Source organism: Macaca fascicularis, chromosome 10, assembly GCF_037993035.2.
Source record: "Macaca fascicularis isolate 582-1 chromosome 10, T2T-MFA8v1.1".
Taxonomy (NCBI): Eukaryota; Metazoa; Chordata; class Mammalia; order Primates; family Cercopithecidae; genus Macaca; species Macaca fascicularis.
In genome coordinates, this window is record NC_088384.1 from 88,276,214 (window position 1) to 88,300,608 (window position 24,395).

General features: G+C 48.6%; 2 protein-coding genes across 6 annotated transcripts in view; one reads left to right on the forward strand and one right to left on the reverse strand.

The window, feature by feature from the left end:
- Window positions 1-1,160: 1,160 nt before the first annotated feature.
- On the reverse strand, window positions 1,161-16,623 carry PLAGL2 (PLAG1 like zinc finger 2). Its single transcript, XM_005568661.4, has 3 exons — window positions 16,521-16,623; window positions 10,802-11,175; window positions 1,161-6,308 (listed from the first exon to the last, which is right to left on the reverse strand). Exons 2-3 carry the CDS (start codon window positions 11,059-11,061, stop codon window positions 5,078-5,080), a joined length of 1,491 nt encoding a protein of 496 aa, XP_005568718.1. The 5' UTR covers window positions 11,062-11,175; window positions 16,521-16,623; the 3' UTR covers window positions 1,161-5,077.
- Window positions 16,624-16,759: 136 nt separating this feature from the next.
- The window catches only part of POFUT1 (protein O-fucosyltransferase 1), a 32,001-nt gene continuing 24,365 nt past the window's right edge, over window positions 16,760-24,395 (forward strand). For 4 of the 5 annotated variants that reach the window (XR_006689859.3, XM_045362729.3, XM_045362730.3 and 1 more), the window contains exons 1-2: window positions 16,760-16,945; window positions 18,911-19,032. Coding sequence is in view for 3 of the 5 variants with exons in the window: in XM_045362729.3 (XP_045218664.1) it covers window positions 16,822-16,945; window positions 18,911-19,032 (246 nt within the window). In the remaining 2 variants the exon portion in view is untranslated. Of the gene's footprint in view, window positions 16,946-18,910; window positions 19,033-20,461; window positions 20,583-24,395 lie in introns of all 5 variants that reach the window. The other variant, XM_074005020.1, reaches the window with a different exon arrangement.

A 24,395-nucleotide genomic window follows, 5' to 3' on the forward strand; every position in this document is an offset into this window, starting at 1 on the left:
ACCTTACTGTGGTATACACTCCCTAGGGAGCAAGGTAGATTTCCTTAGGGTCCTAGCTAGGGTTTTAACCTATTGGGGTGGACAGTAAACATGTGTCAAGTGGAAGGCCAACGATGAAGGGTCAGCCCACTTCCTTTGTACACAAAACACCTGCACTTGTTAATGGCCCCACAGGCTCTTGGGCTGGACTCCAAGTGACTTGCACTGCTTGGCCGTGGACACTGGCTCCAGACCACAGAAAAGCCAGTTCAGTCTGAGCCCCTGATGGGAGGATTTCAGCACAAGGGTTGGTGCCCAAGATGGTGGTAACGACCTTCATTAGAGACCACCAAGCTCAGGTGAAGCCATGTAAGCCTCTCAGCAGTCTGCCTGAACCTGGTTGGACACAAGTGTAGGTAAGGTCAGGTCCTAGCTGTCACCAGCTGTGCACCTTGGGCAGTGACTAGGGTGAACATCTGTCCTTTCTTGGTCAACCAGCATCAATTCCTCATCCTAAGAGTGCCCCAAATTTCCTTTGAGAAACCACTCCTCCTGTCTCAGCCTTGTTGTCAGGGGCATATGGTAACTGGTTTGGGGATGGCACAGAATCCCATCAAGGCCAATGAAACAGGATGCTTACTGGGGCTTCTGTGGCAAGTCCTCTCCTGAGAGCCCGGAAAGGGCTGCTTCCTTCTGGTCGGCAATGTGTGAGAATGGCAGGTCTGGAATCCAGGCAGCATTCTGCTCACTCCCACACAAAGGGGAAATCTACTTTGTAGGGCCTGTGGATGAAGTCACAACTGCACAAGACAAGGCAGAGAGAAATAGGAATGCTGAGGCCAACCATGTTGGAGCCACAAGATCAAGCCTAACCTAAAGACTGCTCTACGTCTGGCATTTTCCAGTTACATGCAATTTCACTGTTTAAAGCCAGTTTGATTTTGGCTGACCCTTGCATCCAAGATGATTGATAGAATTATGCCACTTACCTCAAAGACATGCAAATAAGATATTTAACTTAAAAGTACAAAGCTTGTAGGTGCTGATGGGAGGGGTTTTTACTGTCTGCCCTACACTCACCATCATCTTGGATGCTAAAGATGTCTGGAGACTCCAATTCTTCCCAATTCCAGGCTGTCTCCAACCCTTTCCCAATCAGACAGGTTCACAACTCCCCAACACATCATTCAGAAGTTTTTAATAAACAACTTCATTATAAAAACCTTTTTTTGAAAATGTAATTCTGTAAAACATTGAAAAATCTACTTTAACAAAGATATGCCCTGTGCATTTTCTAATGGCACTTATACTTTACAATTAAAAACCTTGTTTTATATAAAGCCAAAAATACTCCAAGAGGTTATTCACTGTGTTTACAAAGTGCTAGAAGATTTCTGTCTTGTATTTTTCTCTTTAAATAATCTGGAGTTACAAAGCCTTGACCGCTGGTAGGGAGGGAGAAGCATGAGAAGTGGTGTCTCAGGAGTTCTAGTGCCAAATATGCAGAGGTGGAGAGGTGCACGTGGGAAGCGTGAGCTGAGGAAGTCAGCCGGCACACAAAGAAGTCGGCCTGGAATGTTTCCAAGCCCTCCAGGGAGGCACAAGACTATCATGGTGAATGAGCGCCCTTCCCTCACCACAGGCCCTACTCTCCAGAGGCGAAGGCCACGGCCAGTTCCTTCCACAGCAGGTTCAGAGCTCCAGGAGAGGCCAGGGTGGGGTCCCAGAGGAATCTGGACTTTTCTGGCCAACACCTGCCTAAGGCAAAGTTTCTTGTTACATAAATATCCTTGTTAAAAAGTAAAATATTGATCCTGTACAATATAACCTGTTAAAAAATCGTGCTTACAGACAGCTCCTAGATAAGAGGGGAGGTGGAGAGAGGACGGAGAAAACAGCTACCAAAAAGGCAGGGGGGAATTTAAAGGACTACTAGGGAAAGCTTTAGGGCAGTGGGAGAATTCCAACTTAGGACAATATCTACGAGCAAAAAAGTAATCACACCTGCTTCCCGGATTTCAATTAAGAAAATGCCATTTGTAAAAGGTTGGGGAGGGGGCAACCTCATTGGTGCTCCTTTCCCTGCCTCCCACCTCAAGATGATGCAGAGATCCTTTGAGCTGACACCTGGGCATGTCATCCCCTTACCCCCAGGGCTGCACTCAGCCCTGACCAGCTACTGTGTAGAGTGGGAGGGAGACAGCCCATTGCTGACAGAGGCTGGAGGTGGCAGGGAAAGGGGACATCACCCCTTTTTTTCCTGGTCCCTCATTGGTCTTTGCCATATGCCATGGCTCGTGTCCTGGGCAGATGTCCCTCAGGTTCTCATGGCCTCAGTAAGCATACTGAAGTGAGTTTGGGTACTGAGTATAGGATAAAGCTATTCTTATCCTTTGAACAACCAGGCCACTAAGGCTTTTTTCTTTTTCTTTTCCCCTCCACCCCCCAGATTTTGGGAAGGGAGGTTTAAGAAATGACTGGCTAGCTATGGTCCAAAAAAAAAAAGGTGAAGGCAGATATCATTCCTCTGTACCAGCAAAGTTCACAGTGATAGGAAAATTCCTTGTGGGTGCTGAGGACACTAAGGGAGGAGAAAAGGAAAGACAGGATAGATGGGAGGACACGGGAATGGGGAAGGCAAGGAGAAAAGACAGGAGGTGGGGGCAAGGCCCCAGTTACAAGGGTTTAAACAGTTGCTTTGCCAGTCCTATGACTTTCCCAGCATCACTTACGGGGAGAAAGAATTCGAGGGAGGGACAGGAAAGGGCAGGCAGAGAGGAAAGGACTCCTCTAACAGCCCAGGACTTTGTATTCTGCAGCCAGAGGCTCAGTGGCCTCTGTAAACTGAGGGTCTAGGGAAGGTGGCCGTTAAGGTGAGAAGGGTTGCTGGGTCTAGTAATGAAAACCAGATACAACAAGGAGGATGGCAACAGCGAGTCCCAACTGGATTCTCACATACTATCGCCTATAATACAAGTCCCAATAACATGCACAGCATGCAGGAGGTGGCTGCGTACCAAGGTAGACGCTTTTTAAAATAAACCTTAATTAGTCCCTGGGACTCACTGAAACTAATTTTTAGAAGCAAATCATCTAGTCTGATTCTAACCTTGCCAGACATTTTAATATCTGGTTTTGTTTTTTAAAAAGTATCCCAAGCTACCCTGCCTAAATCGAAACACACTTATTCCAAATTGCTTCCAATCAAGGGCTAGGGAGCTAAATTTTAAGGCTTTTACCTCAAACAAGGAGTACTGGCTTGGGCTAAAGCAGAAGCCTGAGTCCTGGACCTGCTCAGTTCCTGATGACAAACCAAGTGAACCTAGACAGAAGTTGGGTGAGGAAGAACTGGTGGGAGGCTGAGGCAGTTCCTTGGTAGTTTGTCCTGAAACCCTAGTGGAGAAGTCAGCAGGAGGCACCTACTGAGAGAAGTGCCCAGAAACTGCTGACTGCATCTGTTAAGAGTTAACAGTAAAGAGGTAGAAGTGTGTTTCTGAATCAGAGTGGAGGCGTCTCAAGGGTCCCACGATGGAGGTCCCTGAGCTGCCTCCCTTCCATGAGTGGGAAGAGTGAAGCCCATGAAGAACTGAGATGAAGCAAGGATGGGGTTCCTGGGCTCTGGGCAAGGGCTGTACTCTCTGCGGTAGGGAGCCCCACAAGTCAGAAGAGAAGAACTGATCATTTGTTGCAAGAAACCTTGCTGGATACTGGGGGAAAACTGGAGGCGGGGGCGGGGGCACAAGGAAGTAGAAGTGATTTGACGGACAGCAGAGAAGCCTATGCACAGTGGCCGAGTCCACTGTAAAGTGGAAGAGACAGAAGGGACATTGCGGATAAGGAAAATTTTGGTTTGGGACACAACAATGTACCCATAGATTAGGACTTAGCTATCTGCCCATTCCTTTCTGCAAACTCTTCTTCCAACAATTCCACAACTTCCTGGAAAAGGGACAGGTGGGAGGAAGACAAATGAAGGGCTCAGACCTCCTCCTTCGCTATCCACACCAACCCAGACTCTGCTTCCAAGACTAGTAACAACAGCTCATGATGTTCAAGGTGGGGACTAAGGGATGGGGAGGTGACGGATATGGGCATGCCTTTCATTTCTTCCCCTCTCCAGTTCAAGAGAAGGATGAGGGGGTCATAATGTACTTGGAGAAAAACAGAATTGCAGACCTGTGAGAAAACTGCTCCAATCTTCTTGCCTGTCTTCTGTGGACACTGCCGAGGCAGGCAGGAACAGATGCAGTCATGGAAGATGGCAGAGACTGGAGCAGTCCAAACTCAGTTTATTTCCCCACGGGGGAAAAATGTGACCTCAAGTGAAGAGAAGTCAGCAAGACCCGACTCCGCCTTGTAAACAGGACTCCAGTTAACACCAGGTACCAAATGGTTCAGGCTGGTGCCAACTGGAACGGACTGATGGGAATGGATTCACGGTGTGTAAACAGTGTTCACTGCAATCATTCTAAGGCTAACAGCTTGGCAAGGGAGGTGAAATGGTGTGTCTGAGGCGACTGTGTAAACGGTACCGTTGCTGGACAACACTGACTGAAAATGGAGGTGCTGGTACAGGATGCATGGGTGGGTGGGAAATAAAGGCCTTCTCTCCTGCCCATTGGTTGGAAGCAGGCTATGGAGCCAAGTGACCTTCTACAGCAGGGCCTGACCAACTGACTGCTGTGGGGTCTGCAGGTTGGGACCAGAAGGCGGGCTTCTTGGGCAATTTCTCTTGAGGTCATCCAAGGTGAAACCCTCTGTGTCTCCAAGAGGCCTCCCCATTCTCCAAAGAGGAGGAGGTTCTGGCGCTTTGGAGAGGAAGAGGGCTAAGTGTGGCTCCCGATTCAGGTCAAAAAAATAAAAGTAAAAAATACCTGAAGTCCTATGGTATGAGATCTTTTCACAGGGTTGGGGCTCAAGGCTCCTTCTGGAATTGATCCTGGAGCCTGAACCCCCAAACCAAGTGCTCCATACAGACACTGGAATTTTTTTTGAACCCAGCTCTGAAAGCTCAGCTGCCTTCATGGGGGACACGGATGGGGTGGGTACTAAGGCTCCCTAACAGAGCCAAAAACTGAGCTGAGGGCCTCTGTAGGGGCTACTGGAATGCTTGGTGGAAACGAGGCAGGGTGGTGCTACTCAGGCCAGACGTGAAGACAGGAGGCAAGGAGTGCAGAGGCCCAAAGTTCAGTGGTCCCCCAGCTCCTGGGGAATCTTGAGGCTGAGCTTGCAAAGTGGTGAGCAGGGGCTGTGCCTCGGCCTGGGAGTAGCCCATGACCAGGCCTCCTGTGGCCCCAGGTGGGTTACACGGGGGCAGGTTGAGTGGAAGAAAGCCCAGTAGGTGGGAGAAGTCCACATTAGCAGCGCAGAGGGCCTCAGAGAGGTTGGCGGGGCTCTTGGCAAGCAGTGCTTCATCTAGGAGGGCCGCAGCTGCCGCCGGCTGAGGTGAGGCGGGCTGGGGTTCAGCGGATGAGAGAGACAGGCTTCCAGGAAGCTCCGCCAGAAAACTATCCACCTCCACTTTGGGCAATTTGTCGGGCAAGTATGAGGTAGATCCAAGCTGGTATTTTGGAGGGAGCTGAGCTGGGGAAGAGATAGGTGAGGATTCCAGAGGGTAGCTCATACCCATGGGCAGCGTGTTGTGCACCAAGGAGTGTGGCATGCCCGTGCTGGGCATGGTAGGGATGTGGGCACCATACATGCCCATGGGCAACATGCCAGGGAAGGCCTTGGTCCCCATTACGTCCCGAGAGGCCATGCACAGCACAGGGCTCAGCTCTTCCTTCACACTGACTGTGGAGCTGCAGCTGAGTAGGCCTAACATGTCCACGGGCTCTGTCTTGATCTTAAGCAGCTCCTGCGAGTGGCTCTTCTTGACATGACGCGTCAGGTGGTCCTTACGGCCAAACCGCTGGGCACAGTACTGGCACAGGAAGTCCTTACGGCCTGTGTGCACCACAAGGTGCCGCCGTACATCCTTACGAGTATAGAACCGCCGGTCGCAGTGGTCACAGGGGTGCTTCTTCTCCTTGGCACCGCCTGCTACCCGGCGTGAGTGGGCCTTCAGGTGCTCTAGCAGGGCCTGGGTACTCTCAAAGGTCTGCAGGCACACCTTGCAGCTGAGGTCACCGCTGCTGGCAGCATGCATGGCCAGGTGGCGCCGGTAGCCCAGCTTCGTATTGTAATTCTTACCGCACTCAGAGCAGTGGAGGGCCTCTTTGTTAGGGTCATGGGTCTGCAGATGGTTCCGCAGATGGTCCTTGCGGTGAAACATCTTATCACAGTACATACACTGGTGGGGTTTCTGGGCTGAGTGGGTGGCCATGTGCCTGGGGGTAGAGACGGGGAGAGGGGAGAAAGCAGAAAAAGGGGAGATCACAAGGGATGACTGGACAACCAAGGTGTCCATTAACAGGAAACTAGATACAAAAACTATGGTAAAGGCTTGCAATGCAATACCAAACCAATTATATTCTACAGATATCCTTGCTTATCTGCAAAATAATGTGTACCGATATTCTTTGCAGCATTCCTTGTAGTAGCAAAAAAAAAAAATCAGAAACAATCTGATCGTCCAATCTATCAATAGGGAACTGGTTACATAAATTATAAGTCCATAAAATGACTAACTTTTCAAAAATGAGGCTTTATGTGTACTTACAGGGAACATGCTCCTAAAAGACAGGAAGTAGAAAAAAAGGAGGCAGAATAGTGGATACAGAATAGGACTCTATGTGAAAAGGGGAAAAATATATGTACATTTGCTTGTATATGCCTAAAATATTTCTGGAAGGATATACAAGAAACTGATACCAGTGGCTGCCTATGCAAAAAAGAACCAAACAGGTTATGGATGGGTGTCATGGAGAATTTTCATCATATAAGTTTTGATACCTTTTGAATTTTGAATTACGTGGATGTATTTCGTTTTTCAAACATTACATTTAAATAATTTTAAATGATACAATAAAGAGAAAATGAAATATATCTAAACTTCCAGTCTGGGCACAGTGGTGCACGCCTGTAATCACAGCACTATGGGAGGGCGAGGCAGGAGGATCGTTTGAGCCCAGGAGTTCGAGACCAGCCTGAACCATAGCAAGACCTTGTCTCTACAAAATCTTAAACATTAGATGGGCATGGCAGCACGCACCTGTAGTCCTAGCTACTCAAGAGGCTAAGGCAGGATTACCTGAGCCCAGGAATTCGAAGTTGCAGTGAGCTATGATCGCACCACTGCACTCCATCCTGGCTGACAGAGCGAGACTTCGTCTCTAAATAAATAAATTAACTTCCTTATCTAGAACAAATTTCCAAGATATGCAGGGCTAAGTCAAAAAAGGAAGTTCAATACAGTGCATGTAATACAATCTTTTTTGAAAATAAAAAAGAAAGGGAATATACATGTTTGAATGTCTTAGGAAAGATACACAAAAACCAACCCACCAGCTGCCTTTGGGGAGAGGAACAGGGACTTCAAGTGTGAGGACCATTCACTCTTCATGGCATGCCAGTTAGTACCACTTGAAGTGCTTGTCATGTAAACCAGTAACACTTAAAGAAATGTTTTAATGGTATGGCACTTCAGTGTCCCTTGGTTTACCTGATCCCATACGGTTGAAAAGTGGCTCAGAATCCAGGAACGGCAATTCACAGCTCCAGAGCATATTCAGAATCAACTCAGCACCCACTGTTTGCCAGGCTCTGCGTGAGTTGTGTCATTAACCTTGATCTCCAGACAAGGAAAGGAGTCTAAAAAATAAGGCGGCCCCCTCACCCGCCAGTTGGTAAGTAGCAGAGGCTGGATTTAAACAGGCCTTCGGAAGACCTGTGTTCAGTCAGGTATGCAACAGTTGCCTCTCTCGTACAGCACTCTGTGATCCTTTCCTCCTGGAGGGTATCAAACACACCCACTGCCCACATCCCACATGTGCATGCTCAAGAATGCTCATGCCTGTGTGGGTTACTGTCAACCTCCTGTAATGGAACTGACATGGTAATGTAGAGAGGGAGGTGCTTAGTGATCCACTATTCATTTCCCTCATTTTGCAGGTGAGGAAACTGAGGCCCAAGGAGGTTTTTTTTTTTTTTTTTTTTTTTTTTTTTGAGATGGAGTCTCGCTCTGTCACCCAGGCTGGAGTACAGTGGCCGGATCTCAGCTCACTGCAAGCTCCGCCTCCCGGGTTTACGCCATTCTCCTGCCTCAGCCTCCCGAGTAGCTGGGACTACAGGCGCCCGCCACCACACCCGGCTAATTTTTTGTATTTTTTTAGTAGAGACGGGGTTTCACCGTGTTAGCCCGGATGGTCTTGATCTCCTGACCTCGTGATCCGCCCGTCTTGGCCTCCCAAAGTGCTGGGATTACAGGCTTGAGCCACCGCGCCTGGCCCCAAGGAGGTTTAGTAACTCACCTAAGATCACACAGTAAATTATACGTGATGAGTCAGGGCTCCTGCCTCCTGACCCAGGACCTTTCCTGCAGCCGCCCACTGGTAACCAGACCATCATTAAGAAAGTCTAAGAAGGCTGGGTGCAGTGGCTCATGCCAATAATCTCAATACTTTGGGAGGCTAAAGTGGGGGGACTGCTTGAGGCCAAGAGTTTGAGACCACTCTGTGCAACACAGGGAAGAGACTCTGTCTCTAGAAAATGTACAAAAATTAGCGGGTGTGGTGGTGGTACATGCCTGTGGTCCTAGCTACTCAGGAGGCTGAGGTAGGAGGATCACTTGAGCCCAGGAGTTTGAGGCTGCAGTTAGTTATGATCACGCCACTACACTCCAGCTTGGGCAAAAGTGAGACCCTGTCTCAAAACCAAAAAAAAAAAAAAAGAAAGCCTAAGAATATGGCTTTGACTGGAGTTCCCTTAAGATATAGGAGCACACACACACACACAAAAAAAAAAAAAAAAAAAAAAAAAAAGGCCGGGCGCGGTGGCTCACGCCTGTAATCCCAGCTCTCAGGGAGGCAGAGGCGGGAGGATAGCTTGAGCCCAGGAGTTCGAGACCTGCCTGGGTAATATAGCGAGACCCCGTTCTCCACAAAAAGGAAAAAAAAAAAAAAAAAAAAAAAAAGACAAAAAAAAAAAAGTAAAAAAAGATATAGGAGCACACAGAGAATCTAAGCACTCCTGAGGACCACAGAACAACTGTCAAGAGGGCAATCCTGGCTACCACACTACCCTGTTGCCTATTTTAGTCCCTTCCTATTAACTGTTTTCCAGATGAGGAACTGAGGCTTTATGGTCATCTTGTTCATGTATTTACTTGTTTACTGTCTGTACCCACTATTAAGACCATAAACCCAAGGAGGGCCAGCACCCCCATCTGACTGGCTCACTCCTCTACCGCTTGCACCGAGCACTGTGCCTGGTACAGAGCAAGAGCTCAATAACGTTGGGTAGATGAATGGATAGTTGGATGACTGTGCATCAGGCCAATCTACCTCATTTCTAAAGGGCAAGTTCAAGGTTCCTCTAACGTGAAAAGGACAAAATCAAAATTGCCCTTTTTTTTTTTTTTTTTTTGAGACAGTCTCGCTCTGTCACCCAGGCTGGAGTACAGTGGCACAATCTCAGTTCACTGCAACCTCCTTCTTCTGGGTTCAAGTGATTCTCCTGCCACAGCCTCCCAAGTAGCTGGGACTACAGGCATGCACCACCACACCCAGCTAATTTTTAAAAATTTTTAGTAGAGATGGGGTTTTGCCATGTTGGCCAGGCTTGCCTCAAACTCCTGGCCTCAAGTGATCCGCCCACCTCAGCCTCCCAAAGTGCTGGGATTACAAGTGCAAGCCACCATGCCTGGCCCAAAATTGCTTTTGACCATGCCTGCCTGTCTTCACCAAAGCAACCAAAGCTGCTCTTCTCTATCTGCCTTATGTCAGGACTTTTACATTTAATTTCACTTTAAGTAGGGGTTCTTGGGCTTACAAGTTTCAGAAAAGCAGCTGCCCCAGTGGGCAACAGGGACACAGACATAGTTAAATGAGTAAGTAGCAGGCTGATTCAGTAGAAGAGGCACTGTAGGACCTCTGAAGCTGTGTCACCTTGGGTAAGTTATGTCCCTACTCTGAGCCTCTACTTTAAAATTTACAGACTGGGCCAAAAGGTCTACTTCTCCTTCTAAAGTCCGAATACTGATTCCTGATTCCTAACTTCTAGCTAAAATTCTGACCATCACCTGACAAAGGTGAGGAAAGCAATATTTTTAAAAAATGTTCAGGGCTAAGTACGGTGGCTCATGCCTGTAATCTCACAGCTTTGGGAAGCCAAGGCAGGAAGATCACTTGAGCCCAGGAGTTTGAGACCAGCCTGGGCAACACAGCCAGACCCCCATCTCTACAAAAAATTAAAAACATAATCAAGTGCAGTGGTTCAAGCCTGTAATCCTAGTTACCTGGGAGAATGAGGTGAGAGGATCACTTGAGCCCAGGAATGAGAGGCTGCAGTGAGCTGACTGCACCACAGTACTCTAGCCTGGATGACAGAGCAAGACTCCCATCTCTTTAAAAAAAAAGTTCAAGGCTGCCTGACATTAGCACCCAGATCGTTACTAAGAAGGTGTAAGAAGGCCGGGTGCAGTGGCTCACGCCGGTAATCCCAATAGTTTGGGAGGCAACCCATCAGATTCTAGTGTCTGAATCAAGCAATCTGAATCAATTTTTAGAGAGTGACTTCAACTGTTTGGCATTCAGGGTATACTTGTAGGACAAATTAACCTCCACTCTTCTGCCACAGGTTAAAAACCCACTCTAGGCAGAGTCTCTCTGCTTTTTCCTTCTGGGAACCACAGGGCAGGAAGAGATATGAGAGTGTCACCTACCTATACAGCTTGTATTTGGAAGCAAAAGCCTTGCCACAGTGCAGCTGAGGGCAGCTATATGGTCTCTGCTCTGGTTGCGGAAGGGTGTGAGGCCTCAGCTTCTCCCCATTTGAGAAAGGTGTCCCCGAAATTTCACATTGGCACTTCACTTGACTCTCCGCCTCCCGGCCCCGAGGCCTGGGAACTAGTTTCCAGCCCACTTCCTCCTCCTGCTTTGCATCTTGAATCCAGGGGGGGACGCTGGTGAAAAATGTGGTCATGGCAAGGCTAATGGCAATGGGCCATGTTATTGAGAAAGCCTCTCCATCCACTCCACACAGGCTCTCAGCTCTGTCACAGCCTCCAACGCAGCTTTCAGAAAACAATCTCTTCACCTGAAACATCAGAACACCTGGTGTTAGGGAGCCCAATATCATGAGAACATGGGCTCTGGAGGCAGACAGATCCCGTTCCAATCCCAGCCCTTCCACTTAGAAGCTGTGCGACTTTCAGCCAATTACTTACTTCCCTGAGTTGTTTCCTCATTTATAAAATGGGCATAATAATCTCTTAAATTGTAAAAATGTTTTGAGGATTACATGAGATCATGAATATAAAGCATTCAGCAGAAGGCTGGGCATCCATTAAGTCCTTAGTGGTAGCTACTATTACTAGTACCATTTAGGCTAATAAGAAACAAGATAAACTGAAGAACCAAAAGCCCCAAAACTTCAAACTTTTTCTTCTGGACCTCACTTTTATATCCTTTCCACTGAACCTAGAGATAGCGGTTCCTCCTTCTCATTACCCTGGCACCTCCTCGTCCACTACTTTCCACAATTCTCCTCCTCATGGAGGTGCTAAGGAGCAATAAAATGCCCAAAAGGCAAGAGAGGAGGAAGGGGAAGTCTCTGCTTAGGAAATTTACATCCTGGATAGTCAGCCCTGGTACCAGATGTGTTTCTTAGCAGTGCATCAACATCAGGAGGGTCTGTCTGGGAAGGCAACAGCAGATTCCTAGCATTTTCCCTAAACCAGGACTGGTCCCATCCTGACCACCACCACTTCTTTGGGTCTCTGTCTCAGGGCCCAGACCATCCCTCTTTAGCAAAGCCTGTCCAACACCCCTAGGTGCTGAGGGGCCCCTCCTACAGGCCCTCAGAGTACATATGCACATCTCCATTAGAAGAAGGTAGTAAGCTCGCATTGGAATTTACTCCTCTCCACCAGCCTGATTATGAGGGCTTGCATCATCTCTCTTTCATCTCTATATACCTAATATCTAAAAAGGGAACCTCAACTTTATTTCAGATAGGTTAACTAGTCACTGAATGCAGGCTGATTCTCAGGGACCAACCTATGCCCAGGTAGTTCTGGTTTAAACTGGGTTCGCAGCCATTCCCAAGTGGGAAGCCAAAATCTTAAAGTCTGATTCTTTCTCTTGTTGAATAGAAGGGGAGATGTGCAAGGATGACACAACTCCTTTCCGGATACCAATCCAGAGGAAGAGGATGGGAGTTACCACACTGACTCTCAAAAGGGGACGAGACCCACATTCATACTCTCGAGCTTACCACAGATTACCAACCACAATGCAACCTGCTACAACAGGGGGATTCCCTTTGAAGAGATCGTGCCAAAATTTGATCATGAGGCTTTTCCATGTGAAGAGAGAAAAAGGGGTGTCTGGGGATTATCCACGAGAATCTGGGGAGGGCTCCAACTGCACAAACTAGCTGTGGGCCACAGAATGCTTGCTCAGCTCATTAGCACCTGCTGCTTACAGTGATCATTCATCCAACAGACTGGCCGTGAACAAGATGATGGGATCAGCGGGTTCATGCCCCAGAGAGCTTTGCTCATCATTAACAAGAGCTACGTCCTGTTCAGGAACCATTCCTCTTGTGGAAGAAACACTGCGATGTAATATGATAAACATGTCCCCATCATGAGTGTAGATTTGTCTAGAAAGATCTGCACTAAGGTGGCTGCATTTTGCATGAATCACATGCTGAGGAGGGGTAGGTAGCACTAAAAACCAGTCCCACTTCAGCCTTCGAGTCATTATGGCATATGTGCCTGCTTCACTATAAACCTCAAAGGCCTGTGACGTCTGGCTTTCATTGTTTAAGTCCCCTCCTCCTTTGCAAGGGTGGAATTACCTGTAATACCAGCGATTACTATGCACCTTGGAATTGAGCAGACAGTGTGCTCGAGTGTGCATGTTTAGATTGGAGGGAATTACCCCTACCTTCAAAGTCAAATTCTACTCCCCCTTCATTTTGAAATCATGCACCTCAGCCTCTGGAAAGTTGGGAATGGCAGCCAGAAGGAAACAAGTCACATCAGTTTGGCTGATGTGAGAGAGGAGCCTAGCCCTGGAAACTCCACACAAACTCAGAAAGAGAACATTACGTCCCCACCTCCCACACGTCCACCTCATCTGTTCTGAACAAGCACAAACAAGACACAATAGTTTAGTAGGCTGCTACCGAAAGAGTGAGTAATGGGCTTCTAGGAAAGAGGCTGGTGGTGGCTAAGGAGCTTGTACTGATAGAACCAAAGGAGGAAAGCAGCAGCCATGCGCTCACCGTGATCTGCTTTTAATGGAGTTATGTCTTCACAAAGAGCCAACACCCTGATCCTACTCTCCTACACTTTTCAAAAGGCACAGGAAGTCCCTACCTACAGTCACCAGCAGCCTCTTGGATAACCAAAGCTGCTAGTGTTACCTATGAACCCTTTTGGGGATCTAGTCTGTCTCTCTCTCTGCCCTTTGTCTGCAAACTCCTCTGATCCAGAAACATTCCTGGGTTTGTCTCACATAATCAGAAGGTCTGTTCCTTCAGACTTGTCCTTCCTCAGCAAAACTGTGAAAGAATTCTACTTCTCTTTCAAAGCTGCTCTTCTGGTCTCACATTTTAATCTTAACGACTGTAGACTACAGAGAAGCTGACAGAACCTGTTTCCATAAAACAAACACAATCCTTCCCAGTTACTGGCATAACTCAGTATATTTGCAGCCTAAGATTCTTTCTAGTGCCTGATCTGAAAGGGGAAAGAACCTTGGACTTGCTATCAGAAGAGCTGCCACTTACTAACCGGGAAACCATAGGCAGTTTACTTTATTTCTCTGAACCTCAGTTTCCTCAGTTTCTAAAACAGGGATTTATTTTCCTTACCTGTAAGATTCGTATAGAGGATTAAGTGAAATAATACTCTTGAAAGTGGCTGATACAAAATGTGTGCTGAATACACGCAGTGCCTTCTCTGAGGTCTCAGCTGTGTCTGCCTTTTTTTCCGCATGAGGCCTGAGTAGTACTTCTTTTTTTCCTCTTTAATGTTACTTCTCAGGCCTCAGAGTGAGTTTCCTTCCTTTCCCAACCTCTCCCCCAGAATGCAGTCTTCCCCTTTTCCCTCACAACTAACCCTCGGCACATCCCCTTTAAAGAGCCCTTTACTTTACCTCCCTCTAAGCACCATATCCCGGGCCAGAGTTCTCTCTTGAGCAGACAGCCACTTTCCTATACCCTCTTCTATTATTAGGGCTCCATATCCCAAACAGGAATGCTTGCTAAAAACTCTGTATGGTCCTCTTTGGAAGCTGAAACTGAGACATATTTCTCTCCAGTCTGTCCATCCCCTGTTATGTGCCATGATGCCTGCTGCCCTCTGATGAAACTATAGTTTTTATGGTGTTACATCATTTCTATAGAAACTGCGTTCTTTCTCCATTATTAGCCTGTTTCCTCATCTGTAAAGCTAAAAATACTTACCTCACAGGCTTGCTGTAAGGATTATTTTAGTGAGGTATGCAAAGGGTTCAGCACAGGGCTTGGCCTGCTAGAAGTACCCAACAAAAGAGAGCTATTATCTTTGTCTTTGTATTGAGTTGCATGTTTCCACCTTCTGCTACCACACTCAAATTCTCCTAACTCCCCCTAAAAAACTGTTAAGAGATAACATCCCTGCACAAGGAAAGGGTTAATCTTTGAGTGTTCTTAACTAAAGAGACCCACAGAGGATTAACAGCTCCACTTCAGTGACTACCCTAAAATAGCTTTTATCCTCCTGCCCAAGAGTTACTTGGGGATCTGAAGAACTCAATTCAACACCTGCCGGAGGAAATAGACCCGGAACGTTCCTTGGGGTAGAATCTTCCCTAAAGCAGAACCTAAAATAGCAACTGGGAAATTATAAATAGACTTAGAGGAAAGAAAAAAAAAAAAAAAAAAAAAAAAAAACAGATCCTGATCTCGGAACCAGAAACAAATCCTAAAGACACACTGGTTGGCTGGAAAACAGTGAGAAGAGGGGAAATGGGAATGCTGTCGCCCCCTTCCCCCCGCCCACTCCAGAGTGGTGGGAGAATTAAATTACAGGGAGGCTGGAGAGTCTCAATGACTTGCATCATTCCAAGAAACATCAAACAGGATTAACAGGGGTTGGATTTACTCGCAGGCTGCTAATTCTTCTGTCAGTGTAGATGGGCCCTCTTTAGAGTCCCTTTGATTCACTATTTCCTCAGATTCCTGCTGCCTCCCACTCCTGGGGAGGCCTTGAACAAATGGCTGCAACTCATCACAACCCCATTTTCATGGGGAGAAAACCTGATTCGACACCCCCGCCCCCAATCTGGTGGCCTCACTTTAGGAGAGAAGGGTTAGAAACCCAAGGCCAGACTCACAGTCCCATGGCTGACAGGTGGAAAAACACACAAGCCAGGAGACAGGCTATGCTTGCAGGTGAAAGCACCGATTCCCCCACACACCTGTCCCCATATCCTCCTCCTAACAGGGCCCTTTCTCCCCACCAAGGTGGGCCACAGCCTGGTCCCAGGCCAGTTTTTAGACCACCCCACTGTGGTGTGGGAAAGGTTCAATTTCCCCGAGCCTGGGAGAGATGGGAGTAGATGAGGGCTGGAGAAGCAAGGGAAATTCAGGGAGAAGTTTGGAGGGAGTCTCCGGGATGGGAAGGAAGAGCCGGGATGGGAAGGAAGAGCCAGGATGGGAAGGAATCGTGAGCAAGTTTCCTGGGTCTCTAAGGGATCCCCACAAGAATGAGATGGGGGATTCTAAGGGTTTGAGGGCTGGGGGGTTGGGGATAGTCAGAAGTGAATCCTCCGAATTTCAAGAGGGTCTCAAAATGGGTAACAGGATGGAAGATGTCGAAAGCTTGGGAGTATGGCCACTGAGGAGGGAACTACAGGTGGGGCTTATCCGACTTCTCCAGACCCAGATATTTGAGGGAAGCCTCAAAGGGGGTTACATAAGTCTGAAAAATGAAACAGGGTACAGAGCGGGCTATCTGGAGCAGCAAAGGGGGTTATGTGGGTCTGGGTAGGCGTGTCGGAGGGAAGGAGCAGGTGCAGCTTATCTGCGTCCCCCAGACCCGGGTCCCTGGTAAGGTCAGCAGCGCGTTATCTGGGTCTCCAGGGAGCCTGGGGGTCGGGAGTGGGGGTCCCTCAGGACTGCGTCTCCAGGTCTCGGAAGGGAGGGGACCAGTGGCCTCCTCGGGTCCCCCAGACACAGGTATGGGGTCCAGGGAGAGTTTTCGTCACCCCAGGGCCTATCTGAGGCCGGGTTGGCGCAGACCGGGCCCCGGATCGGGGGTGTGGGCGACCGCGCTGAGGGGCCCGAGATGAGGAGCGCCGCCGCTCCGGGTACAGGGCGCGCGGACCCAGCGAGACGGCCTCCCGCCCCGCTCCCCGCCGTCCCCTGGGGCCCTCGCCGGCACTCACCGCGCTCGGGGCCCCGCGCTGCGGGCCGGGCCGCGCTCGGGCTCCGCCAGGCCCGCTCAGGCCCCGGTAGTGGCGGCGGTCGGGCCATTGTGCGGTGCATTGTGGGAGCCGCGCGAGCGGGCGCTCGGGTCGTGGAGGGGGCGGTGCCGCGGGATCTCTATGGTCCCGCCCGCCCGCGGGCTAGAGCGGCCGGGGCGGCGCGCGGGCGGCGCGCAGGGACCGCCGGGAGCGGGGCGGGCGCTTGCGTTCCTCCTTCTGTCCCCGACTGTTCGCCGCGGCTGTCTCGGGTTCCCGGGCCGACATGGGCGCCGCCGCGTGGGCACCGCCACTGCGCGTGCCTTTCCTGCTGCTGCTTCTGCCGCTCCCGGGGATGCCCGCGGGCTCCTGGGACCCGGCCGGTTACCTGCTCTACTGCCCCTGCATGGGTAAGGCCTCCCGAGCCCTCTGCTCAAATGGAGAAACCGAGGCCGGGAGAGGAGAAGCAACTCCTCTGATGCGCCCAGAGACACCTTCACAGGTCCAGGAGGGAACCTCAGAGCGGGACAGGGCATGCTCTTCTCTCTGCCCTAGTTGCAAGGGCACAGGGGGGCCAACGTGTCCAACCTTCCATTTGACAGATGAGAAAACTGAGGCTGGGAGAGGTTATGTGACTTGCTAGAGGTCTAAGCTAGCCCAGGGTCCAGTAAATGGAGTTACTGGGGCAGGACTTGATGTCACTGACCTACGCTGGCTCCTGGTGATTTTTCATTCATTCAGCAAATATTTATGGGGCACCTATTCTGTGCCAGGCCCTGTTCTCTGTGCTGGGAATACCGCAGTGAATAAGATAAACTCCGCGTCCTTGTAGAGCCTTCATTTTAGTTGGGGAAGACAACCAATAGAGAATAAGTAGGCCAGGCGCGGTGGCTCACTTCTGTAATCCCAGTACTTTGAGAGACCGAGGCAGGATCACTTGAAGCCAGGAGCTCGAGATCAGCCTAGGCAACATAGTGAAAATCCAATCTCAAAAAAAGAGCGTGGTATCATGTGCCTGTAGTCCCAGCTACTTGGGAAGCTGAGGTGGGAGGATCTCTTGAACTGAGGAATTCGAGGCTGCAGTGAGCTCTGATCTTGCCACTACACTGCCAGCGTGGGTGACAGAGTGAGACCCTGTCTCGAAACAAGCAAACAAACCCAGTAAGGGATAAACATAAAACAATAAGTACATAGTTTCATAGAGGATGATGAATACTAAGGGGAAATAAAGAGAGCAGGGTAGGGAGAATCTAAAGGCCATGCCAGGTGCACAGTTGAAATGGGTGTGGTGGATCATCATTGTGGAAGTGGATGATCTTAAGGCCCCCAGTGGCTTCCAGACTCCTGACCATGGCTTTCAGGGCCCTGCATGAGGTAGCCTCCACTGGCCATCTCCACAACTCCCTTCTCTGCTGATCCTCCAGCTGCAGCCACACTTATCTCCTTTGCGTTCCTCACACATGCTCAGGTCTTCCAGTCTGCACTGCTGCAGGTGGCAGTCCCTATGCCTGGAACCCTCTCCTCCATTTCTGCCTGACCACTGTTTCCCATCCTTTAGATCTCAACCTAAATGTCACCAGAAAGGATTTCACTGACCTCTACCCAAGTAGTCTCATTACCCTATCACCAAACTTTTTCCATCTCTTTCTGGCGATTATCAACATTTTTCATGTATTTGTTATATGTTTAGTGTCTCCCCAGTGAACTGTGAGTGCCTTGGGGGCAGAAGCCTTGTCCTTCTTGTTCATTCCTGTATCCCAGCACCTAGCACAGAGTCTGGCACATTGTGGCCTCTCAGTCATATCTGTGAAATGAACGAACAGATGGCACGCTGGGATTAACAAAAGGAAGTACACAGGGTCCTTGCTTCTGAGGCATTCACAGGCTGAGGAATCAGCCAGTACAAAGGCCAGGAAGTGGATAAAGATATTTGAGGAAAATTGAAGAACTGAAGTAACTCAGAGCCAAAGTGGGAGGTAAAGGAGGAGAGTGAGTATGGCAGGGGATTGGTGAAAGGAGCCCAGTGAATGAGGCATTCGAGTTGCCCTTCCATGTGCAGGTGAATGGAGATAAAGGTAGAAGGGCTCTTCTGGCTGAGGGACAGCAAGATCAGAGGCATTGGGTGGGGACGGGAATTGTAGAGCATGTTGGGGAAACAGCAAGAAGCCTGGAGTGGCAGAAGCAGTTGTTGCAGGACCTGAAGAGCCTTGGATATCAGACCCAAGAGTCCAGACTTGTTCTTATGCTGCCAGGTCCCCTAGTTCTCCTTGGTATCCCTGACTTTCTACCCCTGGCTCCACAACCTTTCTGAGCCCTGCATGCTCTATGCCTTCCATGCCCCAGGCCTCACCTCACCCACAATGTACCATTTCCAGGGCGCTTTGGGAACCAGGCCGATCACTTCTTGGGCTCTCTGGCATTTGCAAAGCTGCTAAACCGCACCTTGGCTGTCCCTCCTTGGATTGAGTACCAGCATCACAAGCCTCCCTTCACCAACGTGAGTACTTCCCCCTGACCTTGACCCTTCTCTGCCCTTCCTCAGTCTTGCTTACTTACACTTAACCCTCAAGTCCTCTGGGCTTTACCTCCCACTCCTCTGAGATTGCCCTACCTCCAGCCAGAACTGTCTTCACTGCAATAACAATGCCTAACATTTATCCAGCACCTGTTGTGTGTGGCTGCATGAGAATTAGCTCATTTCACCCTCATCACTTGCCTGTGAGGAAACCGGGGTTTACAGAGGTTAGGTAACTTGCCCAAGATCACACAGCCTGTGAGTAGGAGAGCTGGAATTCAAAGCCTTCTTTGTCTGACTCCAGAGCCTGTGACTTGAACCTAAAGCCTCCATTTCCTTCCCTGATTGGTCCTACCCTCTGTGCATTCCATTGGCCAAGGGTGGTAGATGCTCTTATCAATTTTAAAGGAGACATGCAGGCACAGGTTATTTAATAATATGTCCAAGGCCACAACCCAGGCAGTCTGGCTTCAGTGCCTCTCACCCCATCAAGGGGCTCCCTTGTCATGCGATGCTCACCGGCCCCCAGTTCCTTGCTTATTCTTTGTGTCTTCCAGTGACCCTGTGTCTTTGTTCATATTGTATCTCCCGGAGCCTGACAGTAGGAACTTAATTAATATTTGATGAATTGACTTAATAATTTTTCAGTAGACATCAGAAATAATACTTAGTGTGAACAAAACACTTAATTTCATTCTTACAACTTTTTCTCTGCATAGATTTTACTTTTTCCTTTGCATGCCAGTATTTACAGAGGTTGTGAGATGGAGTCTTTTTTTTTTTCTTTTTTTTTTGGGATGGAGTGTTGCTCTTGTTGCCCAGCATGGAGTGCAGTGGCGCGATCTCGGCTCACTGCAGCCTCCACCTCCCAGGTTCAAGCAATTCTCCAGCCTCAGCCTCCTGAGTAGCTGGGATTACAGGCATGTGCCACAGTGCCCGGCTAATTTTGTGTTTTTTGTAGAGACGGGGTTTCACTGTGTTGGTCAGGCTGGTCTCAAACTCCTGACCTCAGGTATTCCACCCGCTTCAGCTTCCCAAAGTACTGGGATTACAGGCGTGAGCCACCGCACCTAGCGTTTATGGAGGTTTTGAACAGCAGTCAAAAGCCTGAGTACCTGAGATCGTAGTCTGACTTGGGTTCTTACTAGTTACATGGCCTGGACAGGGTACTTTACCTCTTTGTGCCTCAGTTTCCTCATTTTAAAAATAAGCTGGTAATGATTCTTGTTACCGTCTTGTGGTAAGGACTGAATGAGTCAGTGACAGTAACACGCCTTCAGTGTTGTCATATGCCACCTCCCTCTTAGAAGCAACTGAGCTCATCAACGTACAGATCCTAGAGTCCTTAGTTAATAGAAACCATTGATGTTCTGATAGTTTCACACTCACTTTTTTTATTTTATTTTTTTAGATGGAGTCTCGCTCTGTTGCCAGGCTGGAGTGCAGTGGCGCGATCTCGGCTCACTTCAACCTCCGCCTACCGGGTTCAAGCGATTCTCCTGCCTCAGCCTCCCGAGTAGCTGGGACTACAGGTGCACCACCACGCCCAGCTAATTTTTGTATTTTTAATAGAGACAGAGTTTCACCATGTTGGCCAGGATGGTCTCAATCTCTTGACCACATGATCTGCCTGCCTTGGCCTCCCAAAGTGCTGGGATTATAGGCGTGAGCCACTGCGCCTGGCCTCGTACTATTAGAGTGTAGACATTGCCAATCCATCTCCCTCTGGCTTGCTTGCCTCTGTCTCTTTGCCTTCTCAGCCAGTTGTCTTTCTGAATCCCCACTTCCTTGCTTTCTGTGGCTTACTTACCTGCCTCAACAAGGCTCTTCTTTGCCACTGTTAGCATTCTCACTGAGGTCACCAGTGACCTCCAAATTGGCAGGGGTTATTTTCCAGTCTTTCTGTCACCTGACCTCCCAGTGGCACCTGACCCTGTGAGCCTCTCCTTCCTGAACTTCCCTGTTCCAAGACACCACCTGTCCCTGCTACAATCTAACCTCTCAGCATTTTCCTCTTTACGCTGTATCAGGGGCTCCTTTTTCTCCACCCACTGTTTAGATGTTAGTGTTTCTCCTCTTTCTGTTTGCTTATCAGCTATGTAACCTCAGATGTTATCAAGATTCTGTATGCTTGGGTTTCTTCATAAGTAAACTGGAGATGGTTATATTCCTGCCTCTTAGGATTAAATGTGCAAATCTATGTAAAGTGATGAGTGCAGTACCTGGCACTGTGTCAGCATGCAGTAAATATTAGTTGCTATTATTACCATTACTTGCTTTGCTATAAATGTCTGTTGACTCCTGTGGCTTTTACTCTTCTCCATGTGCCTCCCAACTTTATCTCTGGCCCAGACTCAGAATCTCCCCCAATTACAGGCCTGTGTTTCTTTTTTCTTTTTATATTTTTTGAGACAAGGTCTTACTGTTGCCCAGGCTGAAGTGCAGTGGCATGATCATCGCTCACTGCAGCCTCCTTCTCCTCAAGCAATCCTCCTACCTCAGCCTCCAAGTAGCTGGGATTACAGGCACCCACCACCACACCCGACTAATTCTGTGATTTTTAGTAGGGACAAGGTCTCGCTATGTTTCCCAGGCTGGTCTCAAACTCCTGCGTCTAAGCAGTCCTCCTGCCTCAGCCTTCCAAAGTGCTAGGATTACAGATGTGAGCCACCACACCCTGCAGAAATTTTTTTGGTTTTGTTTGTTTGTTTTTCATTTTTTTTTTTTTTTTTTTTTTTTTGAGACGGAGTCTTGCTCTGTAGCCCGGGCTGGAGTGCAGTGGCCAGATCTCAGCTCACTGCAAGCTCCACCTCCCGGGTTTACGCCATTCTCCTGCCTCAGCCTCCGGAGTAGCTGGGACTACAGGCGCCCGCCACCTCGCCCGGCTAGTTTTTTGTATTTTTAGTAGAGACGGGGTTTCACCGTGTTAGCCAGGATGGTCTCGATCTCCTGACCTCGTGATCCGCCCGTCTCGGCCTCCCAAAGTGCTGGGATTACAGGCTTGAGCCACCGCGCCCGGCCTTGTTTTTCATTTTTGATAAAGAGTCTCGCTCTGTCACCCAGGCTGAAGTGCAGTGGCACAATCTTGGCTCATCCGCCTCCCGGGTTCAAGTGATTTTCGTGCTCCACCCCTGAGTAGCTGGGACTACAGGCATGCGCCACTACACCCGGCTAACTTTTTATATTTTTAGTAAAGATGAAGTTTCACCATGTTGGCCAGGCTGGTCTCGAACTCCTGGCCTCAAGTAGTCTACCTGCCTTGGCCTTGCAAAGTGCTGGGATTACAGGAGTAAGCTACCACACCTGGCCAGAAATTTTTTTTTCTTTCTTCGAGATGGAGTTTTGCTCTTGTCACCCAAGCTGGAGTGCAGTAGCACGATCTTGGCTCACCGCAACCTCCACCTCCCGGATTCAACTGATTCTCCTGCCTCAGATCTCCCGAGTAGCTGAGATTACAAGCACCCACCACCACGCCTAGCTAATTTTTGTATTTTTAGTAGAGATGGGGTTTCACCATGTTGTCCAGGCTGGTCTCCATCTCCTGACCTCAGGTGATCCATCTGCCTCAGCCTCCCAAAGTACTGGGATTATAGGCGTGAGTGACTGCACCCAGCCAGAAATGTTTTAAAATCTAGAAAAATATGCCGAGTGCAGTGGGAGGCAGGCGAATCACTTGAGGTCAGAAGTTCAAGACCAGCCTGGCCAACATGGTGAAACCCTGTCTCTGCTAAAAATACAAAAGTTAGCTGGGTGTCACGGTGCCCACCTGTAAACTCAGCTACTCAGGAGGATGAGGCAGAAGAATTGCTTTAACCCCGGAGGCGAAGTTTGCAGTGAGCCAAGATGGCGCCATTACACTCCAACCTGGGAGACAGAGCAAGACTCCATCTCAAAAAAAAAAAAAAAAATGTAGAAAAATATAAAGATGAGGCCGGGAGCAGTGGCTCACGCCTGTAATCCCAGCACTTTGGGAGGCCGAGGCGGACGGATCACCAGGTCAGGAGTTTGAGACCAACCTGGCCAACATGGTGAAACCCCATCTCTACTATAGATACAAAAAATGAGCCGGGCGTGGTGGTGTGCGCCTGTAGCCCCAACTATTCCGGAGGCTGAGGCAGGAGAATTGCTTGAACCTGGGAGGCAGAGGTTGCAGTGAGCCGAGATCACGCCATTGCACTCCAACGTGGGTGATAGGTGAGACGCCATCTCAAAAAAAAAAAAAAAAAGAGAAAAATACATAGATGAATACAACCACCAACCATGTACCCACCATTGGAAGTGATAATTGTTAACACTTTCTCATCTTTGTTTCATCTTCTTTTTTTGTTAATAAAAGAAATAAAGCGTTACAGATAAAGTTGGTAAATGATGAAGTCTCTTTTTGACTCCTGGGGCTAGTCCTGTTCCCTAAAAACTGTTGTGGATATAGTATATTTGGTGTGACTCCTTTGATGTTCCTTCCTATACTTTCATTGTGGCACTGAGCATCCTGGTACCGATCTCCAGGTCCAAAGTGCAAGAACTTCTGTACTTCTCTAGAGCAGATAGTTAGAAGAGGAAAGTATATTAAAAAAACAAAAAAAATTTTTTTTGAGACGGAGTCTTACTCTGTGGTCCAGGCTACAGTACAGTGGCACAGTCACACATCACTGAAGCCTCAACCTCTTAGATGCAAGAAATCCTTCCATCTCAGCCTCCCTAGTAGCTGGGACTACAGGTGTGCACCACCACGCCCAGCTAATTTTTAAATTTTTTGTAGAGTCAGGGTCTCACTATGTTGTCTAGGCTGGTCTTGAACTCCTGACCTCAAGTGATCCTTCTGCCTCGGCCTCCCAGAGTGCTGAGATTACAGGCATGAGCTACCACACCTGGCCAAAAGGAGCATTTTAAATTCTATTAGATACTCACTGATTGGATCCCAAAGTGGTTGCCCCAAAATGTAGACTTCTGCTACCAGCCGTGTATAAGAGTGCCCATTTCCCCACAAGTTAGGCTTTTCAGTTTTTGCTAGTCTCATGAGTGAGAAGTAATTGATGCCTTATTATAATTGTAATTTGCTTTTTCCTAATTACTAGTAAGGTTAGACATCTTCTGAGTATGTTGGCTATTTGGGTTTCCTTTGCTGTGAGTTGTTTACCCCTAACCTTTGCCTGTATTTTTCTCTTGGCATCATTTATCTTTTTTTGTTATAGATTAGCAGGTGTTTTTTAACACAGGGATGTTACTGTTTGTTCTTTAGTTTGCAGACTCTCCCCCTAACCTGTCTCTATCTTAACTTTGGCGTCTTTTGATGAAAACTTTTCATTGTCATGTAGTCTGAACTGTCTTGATTTTGGAGTGTTTTT